The sequence below is a fragment of the Gossypium arboreum genome, chromosome 13, assembly GCF_025698485.1.
Source record: "Gossypium arboreum isolate Shixiya-1 chromosome 13, ASM2569848v2, whole genome shotgun sequence".
In the NCBI taxonomy this organism is placed as follows: Eukaryota; Viridiplantae; Streptophyta; class Magnoliopsida; order Malvales; family Malvaceae; genus Gossypium; species Gossypium arboreum.
The window spans coordinates 129,013,340-129,034,423 of NC_069082.1; the positions used below are offsets into that span (position 1 = coordinate 129,013,340).

Genomic DNA, 21,084 nt, shown 5'->3' on the forward strand with positions numbered 1-21,084 from the left:
TTTTTTTTTTTTACAAACAATGATGATATATTTCTAGCTTCATTTTCCTAGAAACTTAAGAGATTTGAACACTTTTTTAATAGGACAAAAATTTAAAACATATTGAGTTTTAGTTTAATTGGTATAGATATTGTTCTCAATACAAGAAGATGTAGTTTTGAGTATGTTAAAGCACATTATCCTCTTATTTATGGGTTAGGGAGGGGCTATGAATAGTTCTAAACATTATATCAAAAAGAGCAAATATGATCAGAACCTATAATGAGAATTATGTGATGGTTGAATAAAATGAGATTAAAATCTATTTTTTGTATTAAATTAAATTTATAATCTTGAGGTGTAAATAGGTCGAAGTTAGAATTTTTTTGGGTTGAAATTAAATTATATATTTTTATGATAGTGAAAATATAATTTTATCATTTAATAACCTATATATTTATAATTTTAGATGATTCAATCTATTTTATCATTTTAGGAGGTTAAAATATAATTTTATTATTATTAATTTAAAATTTTATAAATTATAAAGAGTCTAAATAAAAAATTATTTTAAAAAGAGGGTTTTTGCTAGCCCTAGATGCACCTCTATGTATAAACGTAAATGCTAAAATTTGTAATTTTATATATTTTAATTAATTTTAAGTTAGGTTTAAAAATTATTTTAAAATTCATAATTAAAAATATTTGTCATATTTAAGTAATTATCTTCTTCACTATTTCCTTTTCAATTAAAACACGAAAGAAGAAAAGTAAGCTTTTGGCTTCATGCGTGTGATTTTAGCAAAATATTTGGAAAAAATAAAAAAAATACTAGCCATTAGTTTTAACTTTCTTCCAATTTCATCCAATTTACACCTAAGAGTGACGTATGATTTTCTTCATTGCTTTCGTCAGCATATAAATATAAACAGATCACAACCGTCGGATTTAAAGACATTTCTGTCACCGAAGTCCTTCAATGGATCGGTCCACGTGATGGCTTGGTGGGCCCAATGTTTAAACGAGGCTCGGCTTTTAAGCGGCTTTTACCGGTTAGCCGCTGAGCCGTGAGCCAAGCTGGTAGGGATTCCTGCCGTCAAGCATTTATTCTGTTCGGTGGATTAAAATACATTTTTTAAAATATTTATTTTTATAAATTATCGATTCCCAATATTTTCGAATTCATTAACAATATAAATATTTTAACGTTAAAAACTTTATTTACGTTTTTATTAATTTAAAATATTAAAATATTAAAAGTATTTTTCATATGTATGTTATTTTTAAAAATATTAAAGTATTTTTCATATGCATATTTTATAAATGTTATTTGTTTAAATTGTGATTTTAACCTCAATATTTCACTCAATTTAAAATTTTACTCTCTATATTTTAATTAAAAATAATTCAATAATTTTATTAATATTATTATAATTATACTTCAATCCGAATCACAAACAACAAATTAAAAAAATTATTAATTGGTTCTTTTTTTAAATATTTAAAAAAATGAGATTCTTGGTATCATTTAAAACATGACAATCATGCTTATCAAAATAATTATTTTCCACTTGAAAATTAAGTTTAAAAAATAAGAATTTTATATTTTAAGTATTAGTTTTTTTAAATTACATTAGTTAAATTTTAACTTAATATAATATTCAGTATCTAAACTTGATATATTTCTCCCATTTGATAATTTGTTACTTAAATTTGACACTTTTTCCTAATTTGGTATCTAATCTTTTTTGTTCGATTTGGTTCATGAACTTATCAAACATTTTACAAATTACTCTAATATACCAATAATGTTATTTTTTTACGAGGTAGCAAAATGATCAATATATGAGTGACATGTGATGATTATATACTTTTTATTTGTATTTTATATGTTCAATTACTTTTAGTTTTATTTGTTTATTAAATTATTTTATTAATGAAAATAATTAACTTCTTTTAATTTGAGTTTTTAAATCTTTTTTATTTAATATTAATTAGTTAAGCATAGCTCAATACTTATTTTTTAATATGAATTTCCTCTAATATTGACAATATTTTTATAGCATAACAAACACAATTATTATTTTATGTAATTTGTATAACATTTAATAAATTTAGGTACTAAATTGAACCTAAAAAAGCTTAGGTATCAATTTAAGAAAAAAAATGCCAAGGTCAAATACCAAATTGAGTCTCAGTAAAGTTTAAGTACTAAATTAAGAAAAATGTCAAATTGAGATACTAAATATTATATTAAATCATGATTTTTAATTAGGGATTTGGATTGAGACATAATATTATTAATAATATAATTATTAAATTATATCCCATTAAAATATAGAAAGCAAATCCTAAATCTAGTATATAACGACGAAACAAAGTAAAAATTTTCTCTTAAATTAATAAATATAAAATTTTACATGTGATGCATGTTGAAGCATATAGTAAGAAATGAGGTTTTTTTTATTTATTTAATAAATCTTATTCAATTTTATGATTTTTAAAATGAAATGTTAATTGAAATAATTAATTTACTATATCAAATTACATATTGTTTTTAATTAGAAATCACAAACTACGGTACCATTTAATAAATTAAAATATTTTTAATTAAATATTAAATTTGTTTCACGTGTTGTTTATTTTAGATATAATTTTGATTTAATTAAGTTTTATATTTTTATGAGAGTAAAGTTTAACGGCTCGTATTTTTATAATTTTAAAAATTAAATTAAAATTTATTATTTTAAGAATTAAAGTGTAATTTTATCATTTATTAAATTAAAATATTGTAAAATTTAAAAGGTTGAAAGTGAAAATTTACATTTTAAGGGGATTGGGTCCTGCTAACCCCCCTCGTGCTATCCCAAATAATATTAGCACATTTCGTATTTGTCCAAGTTCAACTTAACTCGAAAATGAGTCTTAAATAACTAATATAAACTCGTTTTAGGTCTGATCATATTATTATTTTTAATACTTTTAAATCGTATATATATTATTTTAATATCGTTAATTTAATATAATTTCCTTTAATAAAAATTTAAACATTCACATCTTAACATATTTCTTATGTTTAAATTATAATATTATATATTTAACTATATTTTATATAAATCACATAATACATAAAAATAAAATAAAATTTATAAATCTTTTACAAAGTAAAAACGAGTTAGGACGGTTTGAGCTTGAACCTTGAATACTAGAATTCAAATTCGGTCCATATTTGAAACAAACTTAATTTTTTTTGCCTAATCTCTTTTCTCGAGTCTCGTATTTTTATTGAAACAATTAAATGATTTTTTTTTTAATAATCTAATTATAAGTTCTGATTATATCTTCTTTTTGCATAAAACTATCCATAGGCATTTTCTAATTCATAAATAGAAGATAATGCGTTTTAGCACAGACAATCTTAATCCATAATTAATGGATAATTATTAAGTGTTAAATATGGGAAATGAATAAAACAATAGTGAAGATCAAAGTGACGGTTCTGTTGGCTATGAAACGAGATTGACGGGCATTTATAGTGTCATGTCTCCACCGTGATTTTATAAATTGGTACTTCCATGTGACTTTTAAATAACTGAATAAATAAAGTAAAACCATGAAAGCAACGTCGACTGTTTTTATGGTAAGTTTGGTTCGAGAAATGTAATAGTTTTGGGATAGTTTTAGTTTAATATATGTTTTTCATGTTTGGATTACGGGATAGTACATAATTTGAATTTAAATGATACGAGTTTTCAAAATATTTTTATTTTTGGATTTAATTATAAAATATTAATATTAATATAAAATTATAAATTTAATTGTTTTGTTATTTTTTAAATAATATTATAGGCCTACAATAATATGAGTTTTGGGGGCAAATTGAGGTGGGCTTGAAATTTTTATATCGGTGTAAATCGGATTTAACCTATGGATACCTCTACTTTAGGTAACATTATATATTTCTCTTATTAATATGGCATTTTTAACAATTCTACCCAATTTGAAAAACCCTAAAAATATTTCTCCTTCTTTTTTTTGAAGCCGTTTTCTTCTTTTCTTTTATTTTGCCTAGCGGCGGTGTCAGCTTTCGGGCTGGCTACCGTTCGCCTCGTTTACTTTATGTGTCTCTCTTTTTAGTTTATAGATCTATTTTGTGAGCTCTCTATTCACTCCAAATGCTTTATCTTTTTTTTTTTTTAATTGCAAATCTATTTTGTGGGTATCTTCAATATCTTCCCAAGTTGTAATGGACAAATAATGATGTCGTTGTTGAACCTTCACCGCTCATCAATGGTTTCTTTTGGAAAGTGAGTTGGTTGTAGATATTCAAACAGTGGCTCTTCATCAACTTCCTAATATGTTTTTGTTTTGAAATAATAAATGAATTCGTGAGTCAATTTGGACATGTATCATCTTTAGGTTTTATATGTTTTCTTATTTATTTTTTATTGTTTAATAAGTCTTAACTTTTAAAAGTTTTTCAATCTTGCTTATACATGTAGTATTACTTTTGTGTGATTTTAGGGAATTTTCTCGTCGGCCTTTCTAGTTTGATGGATGCTCAATTCTTTTTTTGATTCCACCCATTGCTTTAAACCATCCGAGGTTGATTTTCTGATATGTTAGTAGCTTGCAATCACTCCAAATATGTTGTGTGTGAGTTGTGACAAAGCCAAATGTTCTATTGATGTTAAGGTTGAAGCCTTTGTCGTGTTGATGGAGCTTGCCTTCACTGCCAACAACGAGTGTTTGTTTTTTTTTTTCTTTTGCCCGAATTGTAAGATCTCATTCATGAAATAACTTAATGAATTTTTCCTAAAAAAACAATTCTACCCAATTTTCAACGACTTTAATAAAAACTAATAAAAACTAATTTATTAAATTATTCCATTTTGTCATATATATTTTCAAATAACATCATATACTCCTCATATCTCGGCTTCAATAGTTGAACAATTCCAATCTTTTAGGCAAATCTCATATTCCATCTTCCATGATTGTCCCTAATAACACCACCAGATAACTTGTGACCAGTCTTCAACATTCAAATGGGAGCCATTAAAAAGAATATTATTGCTATTCTTCCACAAGCACCAGCAAAGACGGTAACAAGGGTAGGGAATGGCAATTTAGTTTGTCTCGACCCTTATCTAATATATCTTTAATATAACTTGATTCAATCCGAATTAAATTTAATTTACTTAGCCCAACAAATTGAAGATTTAGACTCATTTTGAAACCCGATTTTTAAAAAAATCAATCGTATTAAATTGATAGGTTGAAACTCGTTGAATTCAAGTTTTTTTAGGGGTGATTCAATAAAAAAAAAACCCACGATTCAGAGAACAATTTAGTCAGTCTAAAACCAAAAAAAATATTAGGTGTTAAAGCAAAAAAAAGAGGTTGGAGGGGTAAAAGTCCAAAAAGCCTAATTTCATTGGGAAAAACTACAAAAAAATAATAATTATGATAAATGAATGTCAAAATCGAAGGAATTTTTAGTAGCATTTGATAAGAAAATGAGTACAATATATGATTTTTTTATACTTATTTACATGCAGAGAATCTTTTTTCTTTAATTGGTTGTACGGAATGGAAGTACTTGTTTGTATTTTTGCTTCATATTTGTCAAAGAAATTAAAAGTTATTTGTTTAAAGTCAACCAAATGATAGCATCTATCATAATCATCATTATTATTAAAAGGTTGAAATGTACTGAAATATTTTATTCTTTTATTAATGATTTAAGAAGAGATAAAAGTAAATATAAATATGGTATAAAAAAATAAATATGATTAAAATGTTCAAACAAAATTTAGAAAATTCGAAAAAAAAATTAAAAGTCGATTCCTAAAAATTTATGAAATGAAAGCACCATAGAGAGATTTGTCAAAAGAGTATAAACAAATTGAAACGAGGCACATAAATCAACTTTTCAATTATTAATGCTAGAATTTCTTTTGAAAAATAAAAATTAAATTTTATTATTTTTAGAGTTCATAGTTACAAATATAATGCAATTGTAATTACGATACAAATACGATTATAAAATTGAGTAATAAAATTTATATTTAAAAAGTAATAAAATATTTTCTACTAAGGTATTGTCTTTTATATAAAATCAATAATCAAAATCCAAAATAAATCCAAAAATGGTAAAATTTAAGTCTATACCACCAAGATCTCAAAATTTCAAATTTCTCTTTGTAACGAAAGATTCATTAAACAAACTTTTTATAGTAAATATTGGTGATGACAGATGAAAGGTCAACTCTATTAAAAGAAGTAATCAAAGTATTTTCCACTGGACACCTTATCGACATGGACTATGAATAGCACATAACTACTTATCAAGAAAAATGTGAATGTTTGCACTTGATAAAATTCGAGCCCATACCAATAGCATACAAGGCACTTGTGGGCAACTCAAGTGGTATCCAAATTGCTTATTCAACTCCTATACGATAACTATAAGATATGGGTTCAAACTCCATCAAACATAAAACATGAATTTGCTAATGGATGAAGGCATTCTCCCTTCATGAACTCGGTAAAGCTCTTGATGGATGCTGAAGACAAAATCCGAAGATAAAATCAATTGTAGAGATCCTAAGTCTAATACCGAATTTATTAAAGAGCCATCCAATTTTGAATGAAAAACAGTATCGAAACTTCTCCAAAAACAGTCAAGTTGGCCTCAACAAATATCCTTCTTACATAATTTTTTTTAATTTGCGAGCCATAAATTTTCGTTTCAGTGCGTTTTGGGCTGTGAACCAGAAACCCAGAGCTAAAAAGGGGTCATTGTAATAACATTGAAGAGCTGCCGATGGAACATTTATATATATTTTGAGTAAACTACACCCTTTAGTAATAGTAAATTTATGTTCTTATAGTTATTGAATTATTCAAAAAATTTGATTTCAATCACTGGGATTAATGTTTAATTTGACACCCAAACTAAAAAGCATCATGTAAGCCAATGAATATTTGACACATTGACCTTAGTAAAAAAATTATAATCACTTAATTGAGATAAAAAAACTGTCTTACATCAAATTGAACATTAAAATCAAACTCGAGAATTAAATTGAAAAAACTCAGATACTAAATTGAACATTGAAACCAAAGTCAATTACTAAATAATATATTAACCCTAATTGTAATAAGAAACGAATTGCTTAAACAAAAAACACAAATCCATTAACTAAAATAAACAAAAGGGCTCTCTGCATTTCATTCTCTAAAAATAAAAACAAAACCATAAGTTTTCAGAGTTTTTTTTAAACAACAAAGCCATTTAAAAGTAAACTTTCTAGCTACAGGCTACATATGAACAGAGGAAAGGGGGACCAAAAAAAATGAATACATGAGTGTGTATTGAACTTTTTTATAACTAGAAAAAAGTCCTAACCTTTGTCGAGCCTGGCCGGTGTGTGAAATGTCTGATCAAAAGATAACAAGACATGAGCGATTACAGCTGAAAAACGAAAACAATTAGAGATGGAAACAGGAATATAGATATTGCTGGTCAGTATGAAACCAGGCGTTTAATCGATGTAGTCAAATCTAAAACGACATAGAAAATGTCTTCAAAACATTGCTTGACTACTTTTCTTGACTGTTAGGGACGTAAATGCAGTGGCCCAATCTTGTTTAGTAGATTCAGGCACTAAATCGTTCCCGAGGAAGGGAGTCCAGGAGTCCGAACAGGCATCAGTTAAAATCCAATCGACTTTCTCCGGAACGTTAATGAAATCAAAGTTCAACGGCTTCTGTTTTTTAGCAGACTTCTTCTGTTTTTGGCCGGGAGAGTTTCCTGTAGACTGCAAAAGACACAATTCAAGCATTCACCGAATGCCAGGGGATTAAGAAGTGAAGCATCGGGTTTTAAATAATCAGCTTTTCAACTAACATGGCTTTTAGTTTCTGACTTACAGGTACTTCACTGCCAGGAAGCTCAGTTCCCTTCTTCCGTTTAGGTGGGGGAGATCCGTTTTCTAAAAAGTAAAGCACTTCTTTCTTGGATCTAAATTTTCGGCCTGACGTTGGATCAACGTAATACTGCACGAAAAAGGTTATCATGTATGTTTATATTATCACCGCAGAGCCAATCCTCTCAAAAACACGAGCAACATAAATCCAAGTACACAAGAAACATATTATTGATGCAAGAGAATAACCATATCTTGACTAAAACAAACCCTAACCGAAACGAAATTTCCAATGTTTCATAGGTTCCTATAACTCTCTAAAGTAAAATACTGGTCACCGGACAATGAAACATTCTCTCGAGTCAAATCCAATCTTATGGACCAACTTGTACTAAGACATTCATTCACCAGACTTTCGCAATACATCTCGTTTCCACGACAGAACGAAGATGAAAGCTCATACATGTGTTTATGCAAACTGAGTTTTAGCTTCTCAAGGTGCAGCGATGTTTCTATAACTCTCTAAAGCAAGATACTAGTTGCCGGACTACAAAACATTCTCAAGAGTCAAATCCAATTTTATGGACCAGCTTCAACCGAGACATTCATATCCCGGACTTTCGCAATGCATCTCGTTTCCGTGATAGAACAAAGATGAAAGCTCGTACATGTGTTTATGAAAACCAAGTTTTAGCTTCTCAATATGCAGCAATGTTTCTATAACTCTCTAAAGGAAAATACTAGTCGCCGGACAACAAAACATTCTCTTAAGTCAATTCGATTTTATGGACCAACTTCGACCGAGACATTCATTCACTATACTTTCGCAATGCATCTTGTTTCCATGATAGAACAGAGATGAAAGCTAGGTCTTGTGTTTATGCAAACCCGAGTTTTAGCTTCTCAATATGCAGCAATGTTTCTACAACTCTCTAAAGCAAAATACTAGTCACCGGACAACAAAACTTTCTCTCGAGTCAAATCCGATTTTATGGAGCAACTTGTACCGAGACATTCATTGACTGGACTTTCGCAATGCATCTCGTATCAGAAATAGAACGGAGATGAAAGCTCGGTCGTGTGTCTACGCAAACCCGAGTTTTAGCTTCTCAATATACGGCCAGGATTAAAATCTACGCCAATCAATTGTGTTTCGATAAATTTCTTTCAAAAACAAATGCTTCCATGCCCCATAGATAAGAGTTCAAAAGATCAATAATCCTAATCAAAGTGGTAAATCTATGAACCCTAGAATTTGATCTAGCTCTAGGTACCAATCTGACGGCTAAGATCAAAAGATACAATGCTGCTTAATGGCAAATAACACTAGCAAGTATCAACGACTCTAGCAGCAAAAACAAGGGTTTAATCAATCAAATTTAAAACACAAACAGTACACAATTAGATAATCAACTAATATTCAAAAAAACAGAGAAATTTCAATAAGAGATGAGAGTGACCTTATCAACTAGTCCAGCAGTGGCGCCGGAGGTCCGAACCCTATCTTCGATCAACCATCCAGGCGGCAACCAAGTTTCCGGGGCCACTACGCGCCGTTTGACCTTAGAATCTGCCGACGATGAAGAGTTGACCGAGCCCCGCGAAGGTGTCTCCGGTTGGGAACCGTTCGGGATCGAACCGTTGCGAGCTTTGGTTAGCTCGGCCGGTTTTCGTTCACCGTTGACGTCGATGAAAGCTCCGGGTTTGAGAAGCGGATCGGAAGGTAAATCGGCCGGGGAGGTTTGAACCGGGTCAGACATTGCGCTAAAAGAAACGAGCTGAAAAGTGTGCGTGCTACGGAAAAGGAAAGAAAAAGGGTAAGTACAACCAATTCGATTCTCCAAATAACGCCGTAAGATTGTTGCCGTTAATTTCGATGACGTGTCAACCGTTTAGCATAGCATTCAGTAAAAACGCGGTTAATATTAACGAAACGCATGCGTTTTTAGCAACAAAATGGGGTACTTTATCAATAGTCCTTAGATTATCGCTCAGATTCTAAATTAGTCACTAAACTTTAAAAAGTTTTAATTTAGTCCTCATAATATAATATCAATATTCTATTAGTTAGATTCTTTGCCAACCTAGCCATGAAATGTCAATTCAGATATGACATGGAGTACTTTCAAACTACAAGGATCAAATTGTAACAAGTGCATATTTATTGCATTGATGACTTGAATTTGATACGTTAAAAAATAACATAAGTCAATAAAATTTCATATGGTTATTTAATTTTTAACATGTCAAATACAAGCTATCGATGTGATAGGTACAAGGATGGATTCAGGGGACACAGAGGGCTACCGCCCCTTTGAAATTTGCAGATTTTTGAATTTTATATGTAAATTATCATGTATTTTAGATTTGGTGTCAAATATTTATTAGACCACATGATGTTGATTAGTTCGAGTACCAAATTGAACATTGGAAGTAAACTTAAGTGTAAATTTAGAATTAAAAAAAAATACTCAAATACCAAATAGTGTATTAACCCTTAGAAATGAAAAAATTATCATTATATTTGAATGAGTTATTATTATACATGTATCACACTCAAATCAATTTTTGTATTTATATTTTGTAAAATAAATTGCAATTCATCTCCAATTCACACTTAAATGGGATTTTAAATATAATAAAAATATAAATTTATTTAAAAAGTTAAATTATTAAAAAATCTAAATAAATACTTTAATTAAATATGATTTTTAAAATCAAGGCTCCCAAAGTCTAAACTTTTCAAAAATAATCTCAAATAAATCAGAATCAAAGGGATGCATTAACAATTGAAATTTGAAATATATTTAACTTTAGAGTAAAATAAATATGGATAATATATTAATTATGAATTTTAAATCATTGAAAGTTCAATTTTTTAAGAATAATCATAAATAATACACGTGCTAATGATTTTAATCAAAATCATAATCAAAATATTACAATACATGAATAGATTTGAGTCACGATTATAAACTTGAATTAAAATTGAAATATATCTAAACTTAAATCAAAATAAAATTAAAATATATCTAAACTTAAATCAAAATAAAATTATAAAAATATGTAAGTAAGCCTAAACTCATAATTAAATGGGAAATTTTCATTTAAGCTCCTTTAAAATAATAATTTGATACGTTCATGGTAGAGTTTTTAAACTTAATAAGAAAGGTCGAAAAGTTATTCAGTATGTCATTGATTGTTATTAAAAAAAGGAAGTTGTATTAAATAATAATTCATTTATCAAATAGATAATAATATATTTAAAATAAAAATAAGTTAGAATTTTGGAGTCGTCATTGTTAAGAGGAATTTTACCTGAATACTATATCTGATCCTATTAGAACTTTGTTCAAACCATAAAACAGATGACGAGACAGGCGGTTATACCAAAACAGTATATATATATATATTCAAATTCATTAAATGTGACCAGGGGCAAAGTCAGGAATTTTTTTTAGGGGGGTCAAAATTAAATTATAATTTTTACAATAGTAAAATTACAATTTCACCATTTTAATAGACTCTATATTTATAATTTTAAATGATTAAATCAAATTTTATCATTTTTAGGGGCAAAGTGTAATTTTACCTTTATTAATTCAAAATTTTTAAATTTTTAAAGGGTCTAAATAAAAAAATTTTAGTTTTAGGGGGGTCGGGCCTTGCTAGCTCCCTAGTTTCGCCCCTGTATATATAGTTAATAAAATATAACAAAACAAAATTCAAATTTTCAATTAATCAGATCAGGCATAATGCCAAATTTTACTGTTAATATTTACATATTTTGTCAATTTGATTGTTGTTCTTTTTTTTAAGCTAAATTTGGTCATCATTCTTTCAAAAAGAGTCTCAAATCATTTTATCTAACGAAAATGTTGACAAAAACATATAATTGTTAACAATATTGCTATGGCAACCCACATGACAGTTTACGAATAATTCATGTTGATATGACAATATTTGTCTTATTTACTATACCAACAAATAATTTAAAAATTATAAAAATATTTTAAAAATACAATAAAAAACTACGAATGTGAATTGCCATGTAAATTAAAATATTCAAAATTTAAGTTATAGTCTTTTGAAAATTAAATTTAGCTAAAAATAAGGGTTAAATAAAGAAAAATTGGAAATTTAAATTTCCCATTATCCATTAGATTAATGGTAGGGTCTAGTCAAAATAAAACTTTTTTATTGACCCTTAGCCAAAATAAAACTTAGATACGTCTTCTAAAGCCTAATCCCCAATAAACCCTAAGCTAAAGCAAAAAAAAATCTACACAATCAAACCAGGCAAGGATTGGGTGCTTGCAGAAATAACTGAAAATTGATATAATTAAAGAAAAAGCACGTGTCGTTTTTTTAGTTGACAGATTGTATCCAATATTGACCACATTAAACGCGTATGGACCACTATATCAACGAATCCAAGGAATATATAAAATTTTAATTATTTACTGAGTTAATATCGACTCGTAATATTACTATATATACATAAAAGAAGGCATTTAGCAAATCATATTTGTTATATGAATTAGGTTAATTTCACCATAGGCCTCAAACAATAATAAAAATTCTAATTTGGCTCTAAATTTCAATATCTTTTATTGAATCCTCAAAATACTTGTACTAATGTGTCACATATGTCAATTTTTCATCTGCCTAATTGACAGTATAGATATTAAATATCAACTCAATTTTAACTTCAAACATATTTAAAACATGTAATTTAAATTTTACATGTACAATTAATTCAAAGTGTACAGAACTTAGATGTACATGTTTAAAACATGTAGTTCTGAGAATAAAGCAACTTAGATATGATATATTAACAGGTTGCATCCATTATCCAAGCTATTCATAGTATATAAAGGATTCAATTAGAATATTTCATGATTTATTAATCAATTTAGAAAATATACAAAGGTTGGGGAGTTTTGGTGAAGTTACTCCATTTTTACTTGGTTAAAATATATAGTTGTCTGTACTTTTCAAAGATTTAGATTTTAATTATTATACTTTTTGAATTTAAAATTTAAGTCTAATTGTAAATATTATTAATTTTAGGCGTGACATATTGAAAAAATACTCATTAGGTAGCAATGTAACTAAAAATGATATTATAATAAAATTAAATTTAACAAAATAATTTTAATAGTATTAACATTTGGAAATTTGAAAAGTAGAGGATTAAAATTTTAAAAATAAAAGCACAGGGACTAAATAATAAATTTACAAATAGTACGGGTACTTTTAATAGATTTTAACCTTTTTTATTTTATAGTGTTTGTGTGTGGATTTCATATAAGATACTGCCGCACACAATATCTCTCTCTTCCATTTTCAAACACTCCATAGTCGGCACCGTGTTCATAGACAAAACCAGAGGTTCCAGTTTAAACTCCATCAATACTGTTTCACTTTTTGTTTCTCTCAGAGGTAATAAAATGGCGGTTCTCTCTGCAACTAAGCTCTTAATCTTCTTCTTCTTTAGTTGCCACCTTTCTATTTTCTCCTCCACTGCCACCGCCGTCTATACCATCGGCGTCAACTACGGAACCGTCGCCGACAATCTCCCAACTCCGACACAAGTAGCAAAATTCCTCAAAAGCAAAACAAACATCGACCGGATTAAGATATTCGACACGAATCCCGATATCCTTAAAGCCTTCGCCGGAACGGGGATTTCCGTTACCGTTACGGTCGGAAACGGCGACATACCGTCTCTGGCTAAGCTTCCCGGAGCTAAAGCTTGGATCGAGAAGAACATCTTGCCCTATCATCCGAAAACAATCATCAGATACATCGCCGTCGGGAATGAAATCCTCGCCACGTCGGATAAAACTCTCATAGCTTACCTTTTGCCTGCCATGAAAGCACTCAGATCGGCTCTAGACTCGGCTAACGCTACAAGTGTTAAAGTCTCGACGCCGCATTCACTCGGGATATTGTCTACGTCGGAGCCGCCGAGTGCGGGGAAGTTCCGGAAAGGTTACGATAAGCTCATTTTCGCGCCGATTTTGGAGTTCCATAAGCAAACAAAATCTCCTTTCATGGTGAACCCATACCCGTATTTCGGGTTCAAGCCACAAACGTTGGATTACGCTTTGTTTAAACCAAACGGCGGCGTTTTCGACGCCGGTACGGGGATAAACTACACCAACATGTTCGACGCTCAACTGGACGCGGTTTATACAGCTATGAAACGGGTCGGGTATGAGGATGTGGATATCGTTGTGGCTGAAACTGGATGGCCTTCTGTTGGTGATCCGGGTCAACCCGGTGTGAGCTTGGAGAATGCGTTGTCGTACAATGGGAACCTCATTAAGCACGTGGACTCTGGTAAAGGGACTCCATTGATGCCCAATAGGACCTTTGAAACGTATATTTTCGCTTTGTTCAACGAGAACTTGAAGGAATCGGTTCCGGAGCGGAACTTCGGGTTGTTTAAACCCGACTTGAATCCGGTTTACGACGTGGGCATCCTCCGCAGTGAACAGGTAAATTTTCTTGATGATTGCGTTAATCCTTAATGTTTTGCAATACTTATATGCTTGAGTTAAATTCAAAATTTGAATATATTCAATTGAATATAAATTTTAAATTTGAGTTTAATTGAAGATTTAATTGAGTAATTTAATTCGGGCTTAAGTAAGTTGGATTAACAATTCAAGTTTATAAGCATTAGTGTCTGATTATGTTAAAAGTACTATAAATACTGAATTTGGCTCAATCGATAGTTTAAGTTCAACTCGATAATAATTGAATTGAATTAAAATTTTATCGAGTTGAATTGTAATAGTTTGCAAGTACTAGTGTCTAATTATGTTAGACGTATTATAGAGGTTTTATACTAGAAATAAAATTTTTATTTATTTTTATTGTTAAATTTTTTTATTATATGTTAAAATAAGATATGTTTGGCGTATCATGTGCAATTATCTCGTCAGTTTTAATAGTAAAAATAATGAAATCTTTAACAAAAAAATTAATTTATTCTTTGATATAATATACATGAATTAATTTATTAATTTTTTGAATAAAAGGGATGAAATATAACCTAGTTTACAGTGTAATAGTCTTCGTGATACTTTTACTAGTCATGCACTCAACTTATACTTTATGAAATTAATCCCTAAAAATTGAAGCTCATTAATGATGTAAGGTTAATTGAGGTGCTAATTTTAAAAGTGCTAAAACTACAGTGATTGGTGGCAAAATTAAACCTTTCATGTTCTTGGTTTCTGACACATGCCAGCTTTGTTTATGTAACTGCGTAGCCGACTTTGATTGATGTTGGCGACAGGCCGTACGTGGCTTAGCTGTTTTAGTCATGCTTTCCAGTTTTTTTTAGTCATTTTTACATTTTATTACCTGCTGAAATAAAGCTCTCACTCTTTTCTTATTTGTCTGAAAAAGTTGCTTTATTTGTTTTATTCGGTATGTCTGTTTGAAAAAGTAATTTTGATTCAAGAATTTAGCTTCAATCTTTATTATTGACCCATAAAAAATATCATCCCATAAAAAATATCATCAAGGGACTAAATTAACAATATATACCCTTATTTTTCTTTAATTAGTTAAATATGTCGGGTTTTTTAAGAGATAGAGAAATAGACTAATTTTAGAGAGACGTTCAGCTGGACGTGTTTTTTACATAATTGGTAGAAAAGTTTAACTATTTGGGTAAACTTTTCGCACAATTGTTAGAAAAGCTCGTTCAGTTAAGCGAATTTTTTGCACAGGAAAATACATTCAACTTGATGAATTTTTACTGACATATCAGTAAAAGCTTGTCCAATTGAACGTATTTTCACATTATCTTTTTAAAATTGACTTATATTTTTAAATATTGAAAAAAATTTATATAACCAATTAAATATATATATATATATATATATGCACAATTTAGCCTCATCAAGGCACCTAGTTGGATTTTATTTTTTTATCTATTTAGTTGGATTTTATTTTACCTTTTTATTTATTTAGTTGAATTTTATTTTATTCTTTTACGATAAATAAATAATTATATTAGATTAAAGAATAAAAATGAGGATTAAAATTTAATTATATAATGAGACGAGCTGATTAGAGTAATTTGAATTTTTTGTGATGTAGGGGATGGGTCCGACATCAGCTCCAACGACGGCCACAGCTCCATCGGCGGCCACGGCTCCGTCGGCGGGAAAGGCGCCATCAAGTGGTTCGGGGAAGTGGTGCGTGGCTAAATCAAACGCCAGCGATGCGGCGTTGCAAGCGAACATAGATTACGTTTGCAGCAGCGGAGTGGATTGTAAGCCGATCCAATCGGGTGGGGCCTGCTTTAACCCCAATAATGTGAGGTCACATGCATCGTACGCAATGAATGTGTACTATCAAGCCAATGGTCGTCATGATTTCAACTGCGATTTCAATCGTACGGGTGTCATCACCTCTACCGATCCAAGTAAGTTTCCCTTCACATCGATAATATTTGGCATAAATTTGATTTTATGTTTTTATAATGGTATTAGTAAGTTTAAGTTGAAAGAATTATTAAGGAAAATTATATTAGTAGTGTTGAGTTAATTTTTATTATTTAATTATGAAAATTTATAAAATGGTCATTCAATTAATTAGTAAAACTTTTGGTCATCTAATTATAAAAAGTTACAAAATAGTCATTCAATTATTAATTTTATCTTTTGTGGTTACCTAACTAGAATTTTTGGTGTTCCTATTTTTACGTTAACTAGTTAATGACTAAAAAAGAAAAAAAATTAAATAGTTGACTGATCATTTTGTAAATTTTTCATAATTGTGTTACCAATAAATAAATTTACTAATAGTTGGATGACCATTTTGTAACTTTTCATAATTAAGTAGCATATAATTTTATTATCAGTTGAAGCTGAAGCTTCTTACGACCTTGATTGTGTAAGCGGATGGATTAATTGAAAATTTTACTTAATCACTTTAACACATGATATTAGAATTAAACTGGATTGACTAATTGTATCAGTTGAATCAAGAATCACTAGTTTAATCAATTCAATTGATCGGAGAAAGATTTAACCGATACGAAAATCAATTGAAATGATAAAAGAAAATTGAATCAAATTTAAGCTAGTTAGAATATTCAATTTTGTTTTCTCAATTTATAAAGTAATGTTTATGTTGTTTTTATTGTTTGATTGCACTTTTTTTTTTCTTAATTTGCTTTGAAATTTTTTAATTTTTTGAAACAAAATTCATTTTATAATGGTTGAATTAATAATATGATGGGTTTGGCCACCAATTTAAATTTTATAACAATACCTTAATGGAGACAACTAATGGTCTTATTGATTAAACTTATTAATAACAAGGATTAAACATCAAATTTCAAAATGATAATTGGACTAAAACCAAAATTAGACCACGGAATCTCTTGAAAAAAAAAAACAATTATGATTTTAAAAAATGAAATACATAAATATAATTTGGACTGACAAAATTTTGTAATGGTGGCAGGTCATGCAGCTTGTAACTATTCAGTGAATCAAGGGTCAGGGTTAAAATTGGAAAGTTCAGTGGCCGCAAATACAATGAGATTTAGCGCCGTTTGGCACGTGATTTCTTTGGCTACCTTGTCGTACTGTATGATTTTTATTAGATTTTATTAAATTGACATTGTGATGTAAGTGGCCTAGTTAGATTTTTTGGTCAGAAGCTAAATTTTATTGGAATTAATATTTTTACTTTTTGGGGGGCTAAGGTTGTACTAGACTTTCTATTTAACGAGTAATATAACATAAATTATTAATTAATAAAATATAAAAATATTTTAAATATGATTATGATATAAAAATATATAGTTATGTATATGTGAATTGCTTGTGGATAAATAAAATCTAGTCTCGTTCATTTTTTCTTTCGACTTACGACCATTGAATTATGGTCAGTAGGGTTCTGCAACTCATAAAAGTATTCTGTGACTCGGGAATCGGGATGCGGACTCCACGCTTATGCTAGAGTTAATGGACAATTTCTTTTTTGTTTTTAGTTAGGGTTCTCGAGGGGAGCAGGTAAGAATCTTGGTTTCTAGCATGATTTAATCGTCGGTTGGATGGGCAATGATGATTTTTTGGAGTCAACGCACTAGATCCCGTCGAATCCCATAGGGCATCCATGGTGGCTTGGCGTCGTCTTTTAAAGCCTTATCGCGATTTGATTTCTGTCGGAGGAGGCTTTAATGCCGATGGTGAATGCTTAGTGAATTTAAATTCATCGGTAACCGATCTAAAATCATAATTAGACCTAATTTAAACTAGTACTTTGATTTTAATTTCGTATCAATATAACCAGTGAAACCTTCGGTTGTTGACAAGGGTGAGATTATGAAACAAGTTCAAATATTATCTCGTAAAACACGTGAATCTTCTCATATTTATTTCGGTTTAAATTCGATAAAGAGTGAACCATGTAACATCAAAAATAAATTAATTTTATAAATCTTTCTCACCCCATTATTTACCACGTCATCTATAGTTCATTTTTAATTATTTGACGACAAGATTCAAAGTTCAAGGTAAAAAAATTATCAAAATTATGTGTCTAAATAAAAAAAGTTACTAAAATATTATTAAATAATTAGAAATGGACTTAGAATAGGAAACAAAGTGTTTTTTTTTCCACTTCTTAGCTCATTAATCAATCAAGGTGAATTGAACAATCTTCACTCTTACCATAACAAGCAATTGATTCAATAGTGAAAATCAACAAATTCTTCCAAGAAACAAGATTTGCGAAGAACTCGATTAATCCAAAAAGAAAATTGTTACGAAATAAGAAATTCCGAGCCCCTTCTCGCAGTTCTTATTATTACCCTTCAATCTTGCGTTGGTGCTTGCGAATTAAGCTCCGCGAACCTCATGCCTACGCGCATCGAGTGCTTCAAGAACTTCTCAGCGCATCGTGTCACACAGGTTTCCTCTTGCTTCTGCAACGTCTTGCGAGTGAAGTTGTCGATGCAGTCGGTGAAGCATCTCTCGACGAGTGAATTGTACATTCTCAAACTGTAAAATCAAAAAGCACCGATTAACAGATATGGAGAGTGTATTGGAAGTTCGAAACTCCTTCAAACCCTATTCTGTCCCAACCCTGGCCCAGTTTCTATCTCTTCTATAGTATAAAAGATATCCGTCCATCTCCGTGTTAACAATGCTGATGAATCTGTAAATATAACAATGGCATAACCATCAATGGTTCCCAATCTAAACAAAAAGGGTTTCAAGTACCATGGAAATTATGTAGATTGTATCAAAATCCCTTCGAACCCTAGTTCTTCCCCAACGCCATAAAAAAGATATGTCTGTCTCCACGTTAACAATATTGAGATAAGTCTATAAATATAACAATGGCATAACCATAAGCTATAGAAACAAGATCTAAAAAAGGAAATGGAATAAAATTGGAACAAGTTTATCTTTATGAAAGGGAAAAGCTAGTATCGACTTAAGCATCCAGAGATAGATAACGGTGGTCGCTATGATCAACGTTATTCAAACTCCAAGAATTTTCTTAAATACCATATTTGAACACAAGTAAACCTATCAATTTTGACCCAAAACCCAAAACCCAAAACCCAATCCTAATCCAAGCCGTCATGATCAGGAATCGTCTACAACTCCATCCTTTGAAACCTAAACTCAAATTGACTCAGAACCATGACTGACTGAAACCCAAAACAACCAAGACATAAAAAGACCTAAACAAGTAATCTAAAATAACTCAAATAATTTGAACCGTGAATACCCAGCACGTAAAAACCAAGCTTCAAATCCAAGTAACCCGATCCTGAACCAATCAAAATCCAATTTCACAATCTGAATTGACCAGATTGACCCGACCCAAAATCTATCCAACCCTAACAGGTCTATCCGAAAGCAAATACAATGAAATGTGGGCAAAATACTAGCTAAAAGCATTATAAAATATGGCTTTAAAAATACATAAATGTAGTTCCCAAAACGTCCAGAGGCAACATCAAAAAATGTTGCACTGGTTTTAAAGGAGAACAGATCTTTTAGCTTCTCATTAGATCAAAATACCCAGATTTTGAAATTGGAAATCTGCATCGTTCACAATCTGAAGAAGCTATCCCTAAATAATCATCCTAAAACTGTATTCCTTAACAAATTAAGAAAAAATTGACATTAAAGAGAGTGAATCCGAAATAACTCAACGCTGAAATGAATCGAACCCGTAATAACCCAGCCCGTAAAACCCAATCCAAACCCAACTTCAAAATCCGAATTAACCAGATTGACCCGACCCAAAATCAATCCAACCCTAACAGGTCTATATGAAATCGAATCCAATGAAATGTAGGCAAAATACTAGCTAAAAGCATCATAAAAAATGGCTTAAAAATACATAAATGTAGTTCCCAAAACGTCCAGAAGCAACACCAAAAAATGCTGCAGTGGTTTTAAAGGAGAACGAATCTTTAAGCTTCTTATTAGATCAAAATACCCAGATTTTGAAATCGGGAATCTGCATCGTTCTCAATCTGAAGAAGCTATAAGGATTATAAACCCTAAATAATCATCATAAAACTGTCTTCCTTAACAAAATAAAGAAAAAAAAAAGGACAATAAAGAGAGTGAGTCACCTGTCACGAAGCTGAAGGTGGTCGATCATGGCGGACATTCGGGCCTTATCTTCTTCAGGGAGACCCTCGAGTGCTGCTAACATGTTCTTGTCCATAATAGATCCTACCTCTCTTTTTTTTTTACAATTGAATTTCTTTTTAGGATTTTGATATTTTCTTTCTTTTACGAGGTGACTATAAGGGTTTACGTGAAGGGGCTTTTAACTTTCCATTCGTTTCAAGTAATGAAAAAAACCCTAGGAATCTAATATCTTCAAACCATACGGCGCCGTTTTACCTAAAGGTGTTGGGCTTGTATTTTTCAACCTGATCTGGCTTGGCCCGGCTCGTTTTGCTGTTTATACATCATAAAGTTATAAAAATAATTTTATATTAATATTTATATATTTCTATAATTAATTTTAAATAAATATTAGTTTTATTTTTTGAAAAGTGAAATGAGTTTTATAAGCAGGTATAAATAGGTTATGCCTAGTGCTGTAATTTGTTTTGGAATTATACGAGGGTGTAATTGAGCCAAACTGAGTTTGA

The 21,084-nt window shown here is 30.0% G+C and overlaps 3 protein-coding genes across 3 annotated transcripts; 1 reads left to right on the forward strand and 2 right to left on the reverse strand.

Annotated features, from left to right (window-relative positions):
• Positions 1-7,182: 7,182 nt before the first annotated feature.
• Positions 7,183-9,728, reverse strand: LOC108484596 (methyl-CpG-binding domain-containing protein 5-like). The gene is made up of 3 exons (XM_017788444.2): positions 9,374-9,728; positions 7,918-8,043; positions 7,183-7,805 (listed from the first exon to the last, which is right to left on the reverse strand). The coding sequence occupies exons 1-3, from the start codon at positions 9,671-9,673 to the stop codon at positions 7,572-7,574; spliced, it is 660 nt and encodes a 219-aa protein (XP_017643933.1). The 5' UTR covers positions 9,674-9,728; the 3' UTR covers positions 7,183-7,571.
• A 3,462-nt stretch (positions 9,729-13,190) lies between these two features.
• On the forward strand, positions 13,191-17,731 carry LOC108484054 (glucan endo-1,3-beta-glucosidase). Its single transcript, XM_017787678.2, has 3 exons — positions 13,191-14,419; positions 16,038-16,365; positions 17,412-17,731. Exons 1-3 carry the CDS (start codon positions 13,367-13,369, stop codon positions 17,561-17,563), a joined length of 1,533 nt encoding a protein of 510 aa, XP_017643167.1. The 5' UTR covers positions 13,191-13,366; the 3' UTR covers positions 17,564-17,731.
• Positions 17,732-18,738: 1,007 nt separating this feature from the next.
• LOC108484403 (mitochondrial import inner membrane translocase subunit TIM9) lies at positions 18,739-20,772 on the reverse strand. The gene is made up of 2 exons (XM_017788175.2): positions 20,554-20,772; positions 18,739-18,955 (listed from the first exon to the last, which is right to left on the reverse strand). The coding sequence occupies exons 1-2, from the start codon at positions 20,646-20,648 to the stop codon at positions 18,769-18,771; spliced, it is 282 nt and encodes a 93-aa protein (XP_017643664.1). The 5' UTR covers positions 20,649-20,772; the 3' UTR covers positions 18,739-18,768.
• Between the last annotated feature and the right edge of the window lie 312 nt (positions 20,773-21,084).

Excerpts from the sequence above, each read along its gene's own strand:
- LOC108484596 (XM_017788444.2), bottom strand. The coding sequence starts at position 9,673 with ATGTCTGACCCGGTTCAAACCTCCCCGGCCGATTTACCTTCCGATCCG. Across the intron at positions 8,044-9,373 it reads CTGCTGGACTAGTTGATAAG|TATTACGTTGATCCAACGTC; the intron begins GTCACTCTCATC and ends TTTTTCGTGCAG. Across the intron at positions 7,806-7,917 it reads TTCCTGGCAGTGAAGTACCT|TCTACAGGAAACTCTCCCGG; the intron begins GTAAGTCAGAAA and ends TGTCTTTTGCAG.
- LOC108484054 (XM_017787678.2), top strand. The coding sequence starts at position 13,367 with ATGGCGGTTCTCTCTGCAACTAAGCTCTTAATCTTCTTCTTCTTTAGT. Across the intron at positions 14,420-16,037 it reads GCATCCTCCGCAGTGAACAG|GGGATGGGTCCGACATCAGC; the intron begins GTAAATTTTCTT and ends TTTGTGATGTAG. Across the intron at positions 16,366-17,411 it reads CATCACCTCTACCGATCCAA|GTCATGCAGCTTGTAACTAT; the intron begins GTAAGTTTCCCT and ends TAATGGTGGCAG.
- LOC108484403 (XM_017788175.2), bottom strand. The coding sequence starts at position 20,648 with ATGGACAAGAACATGTTAGCAGCACTCGAGGGTCTCCCTGAAGAAGAT. Across the intron at positions 18,956-20,553 it reads CACCTTCAGCTTCGTGACAG|TTTGAGAATGTACAATTCAC; the intron begins GTGACTCACTCT and ends TTGATTTTACAG.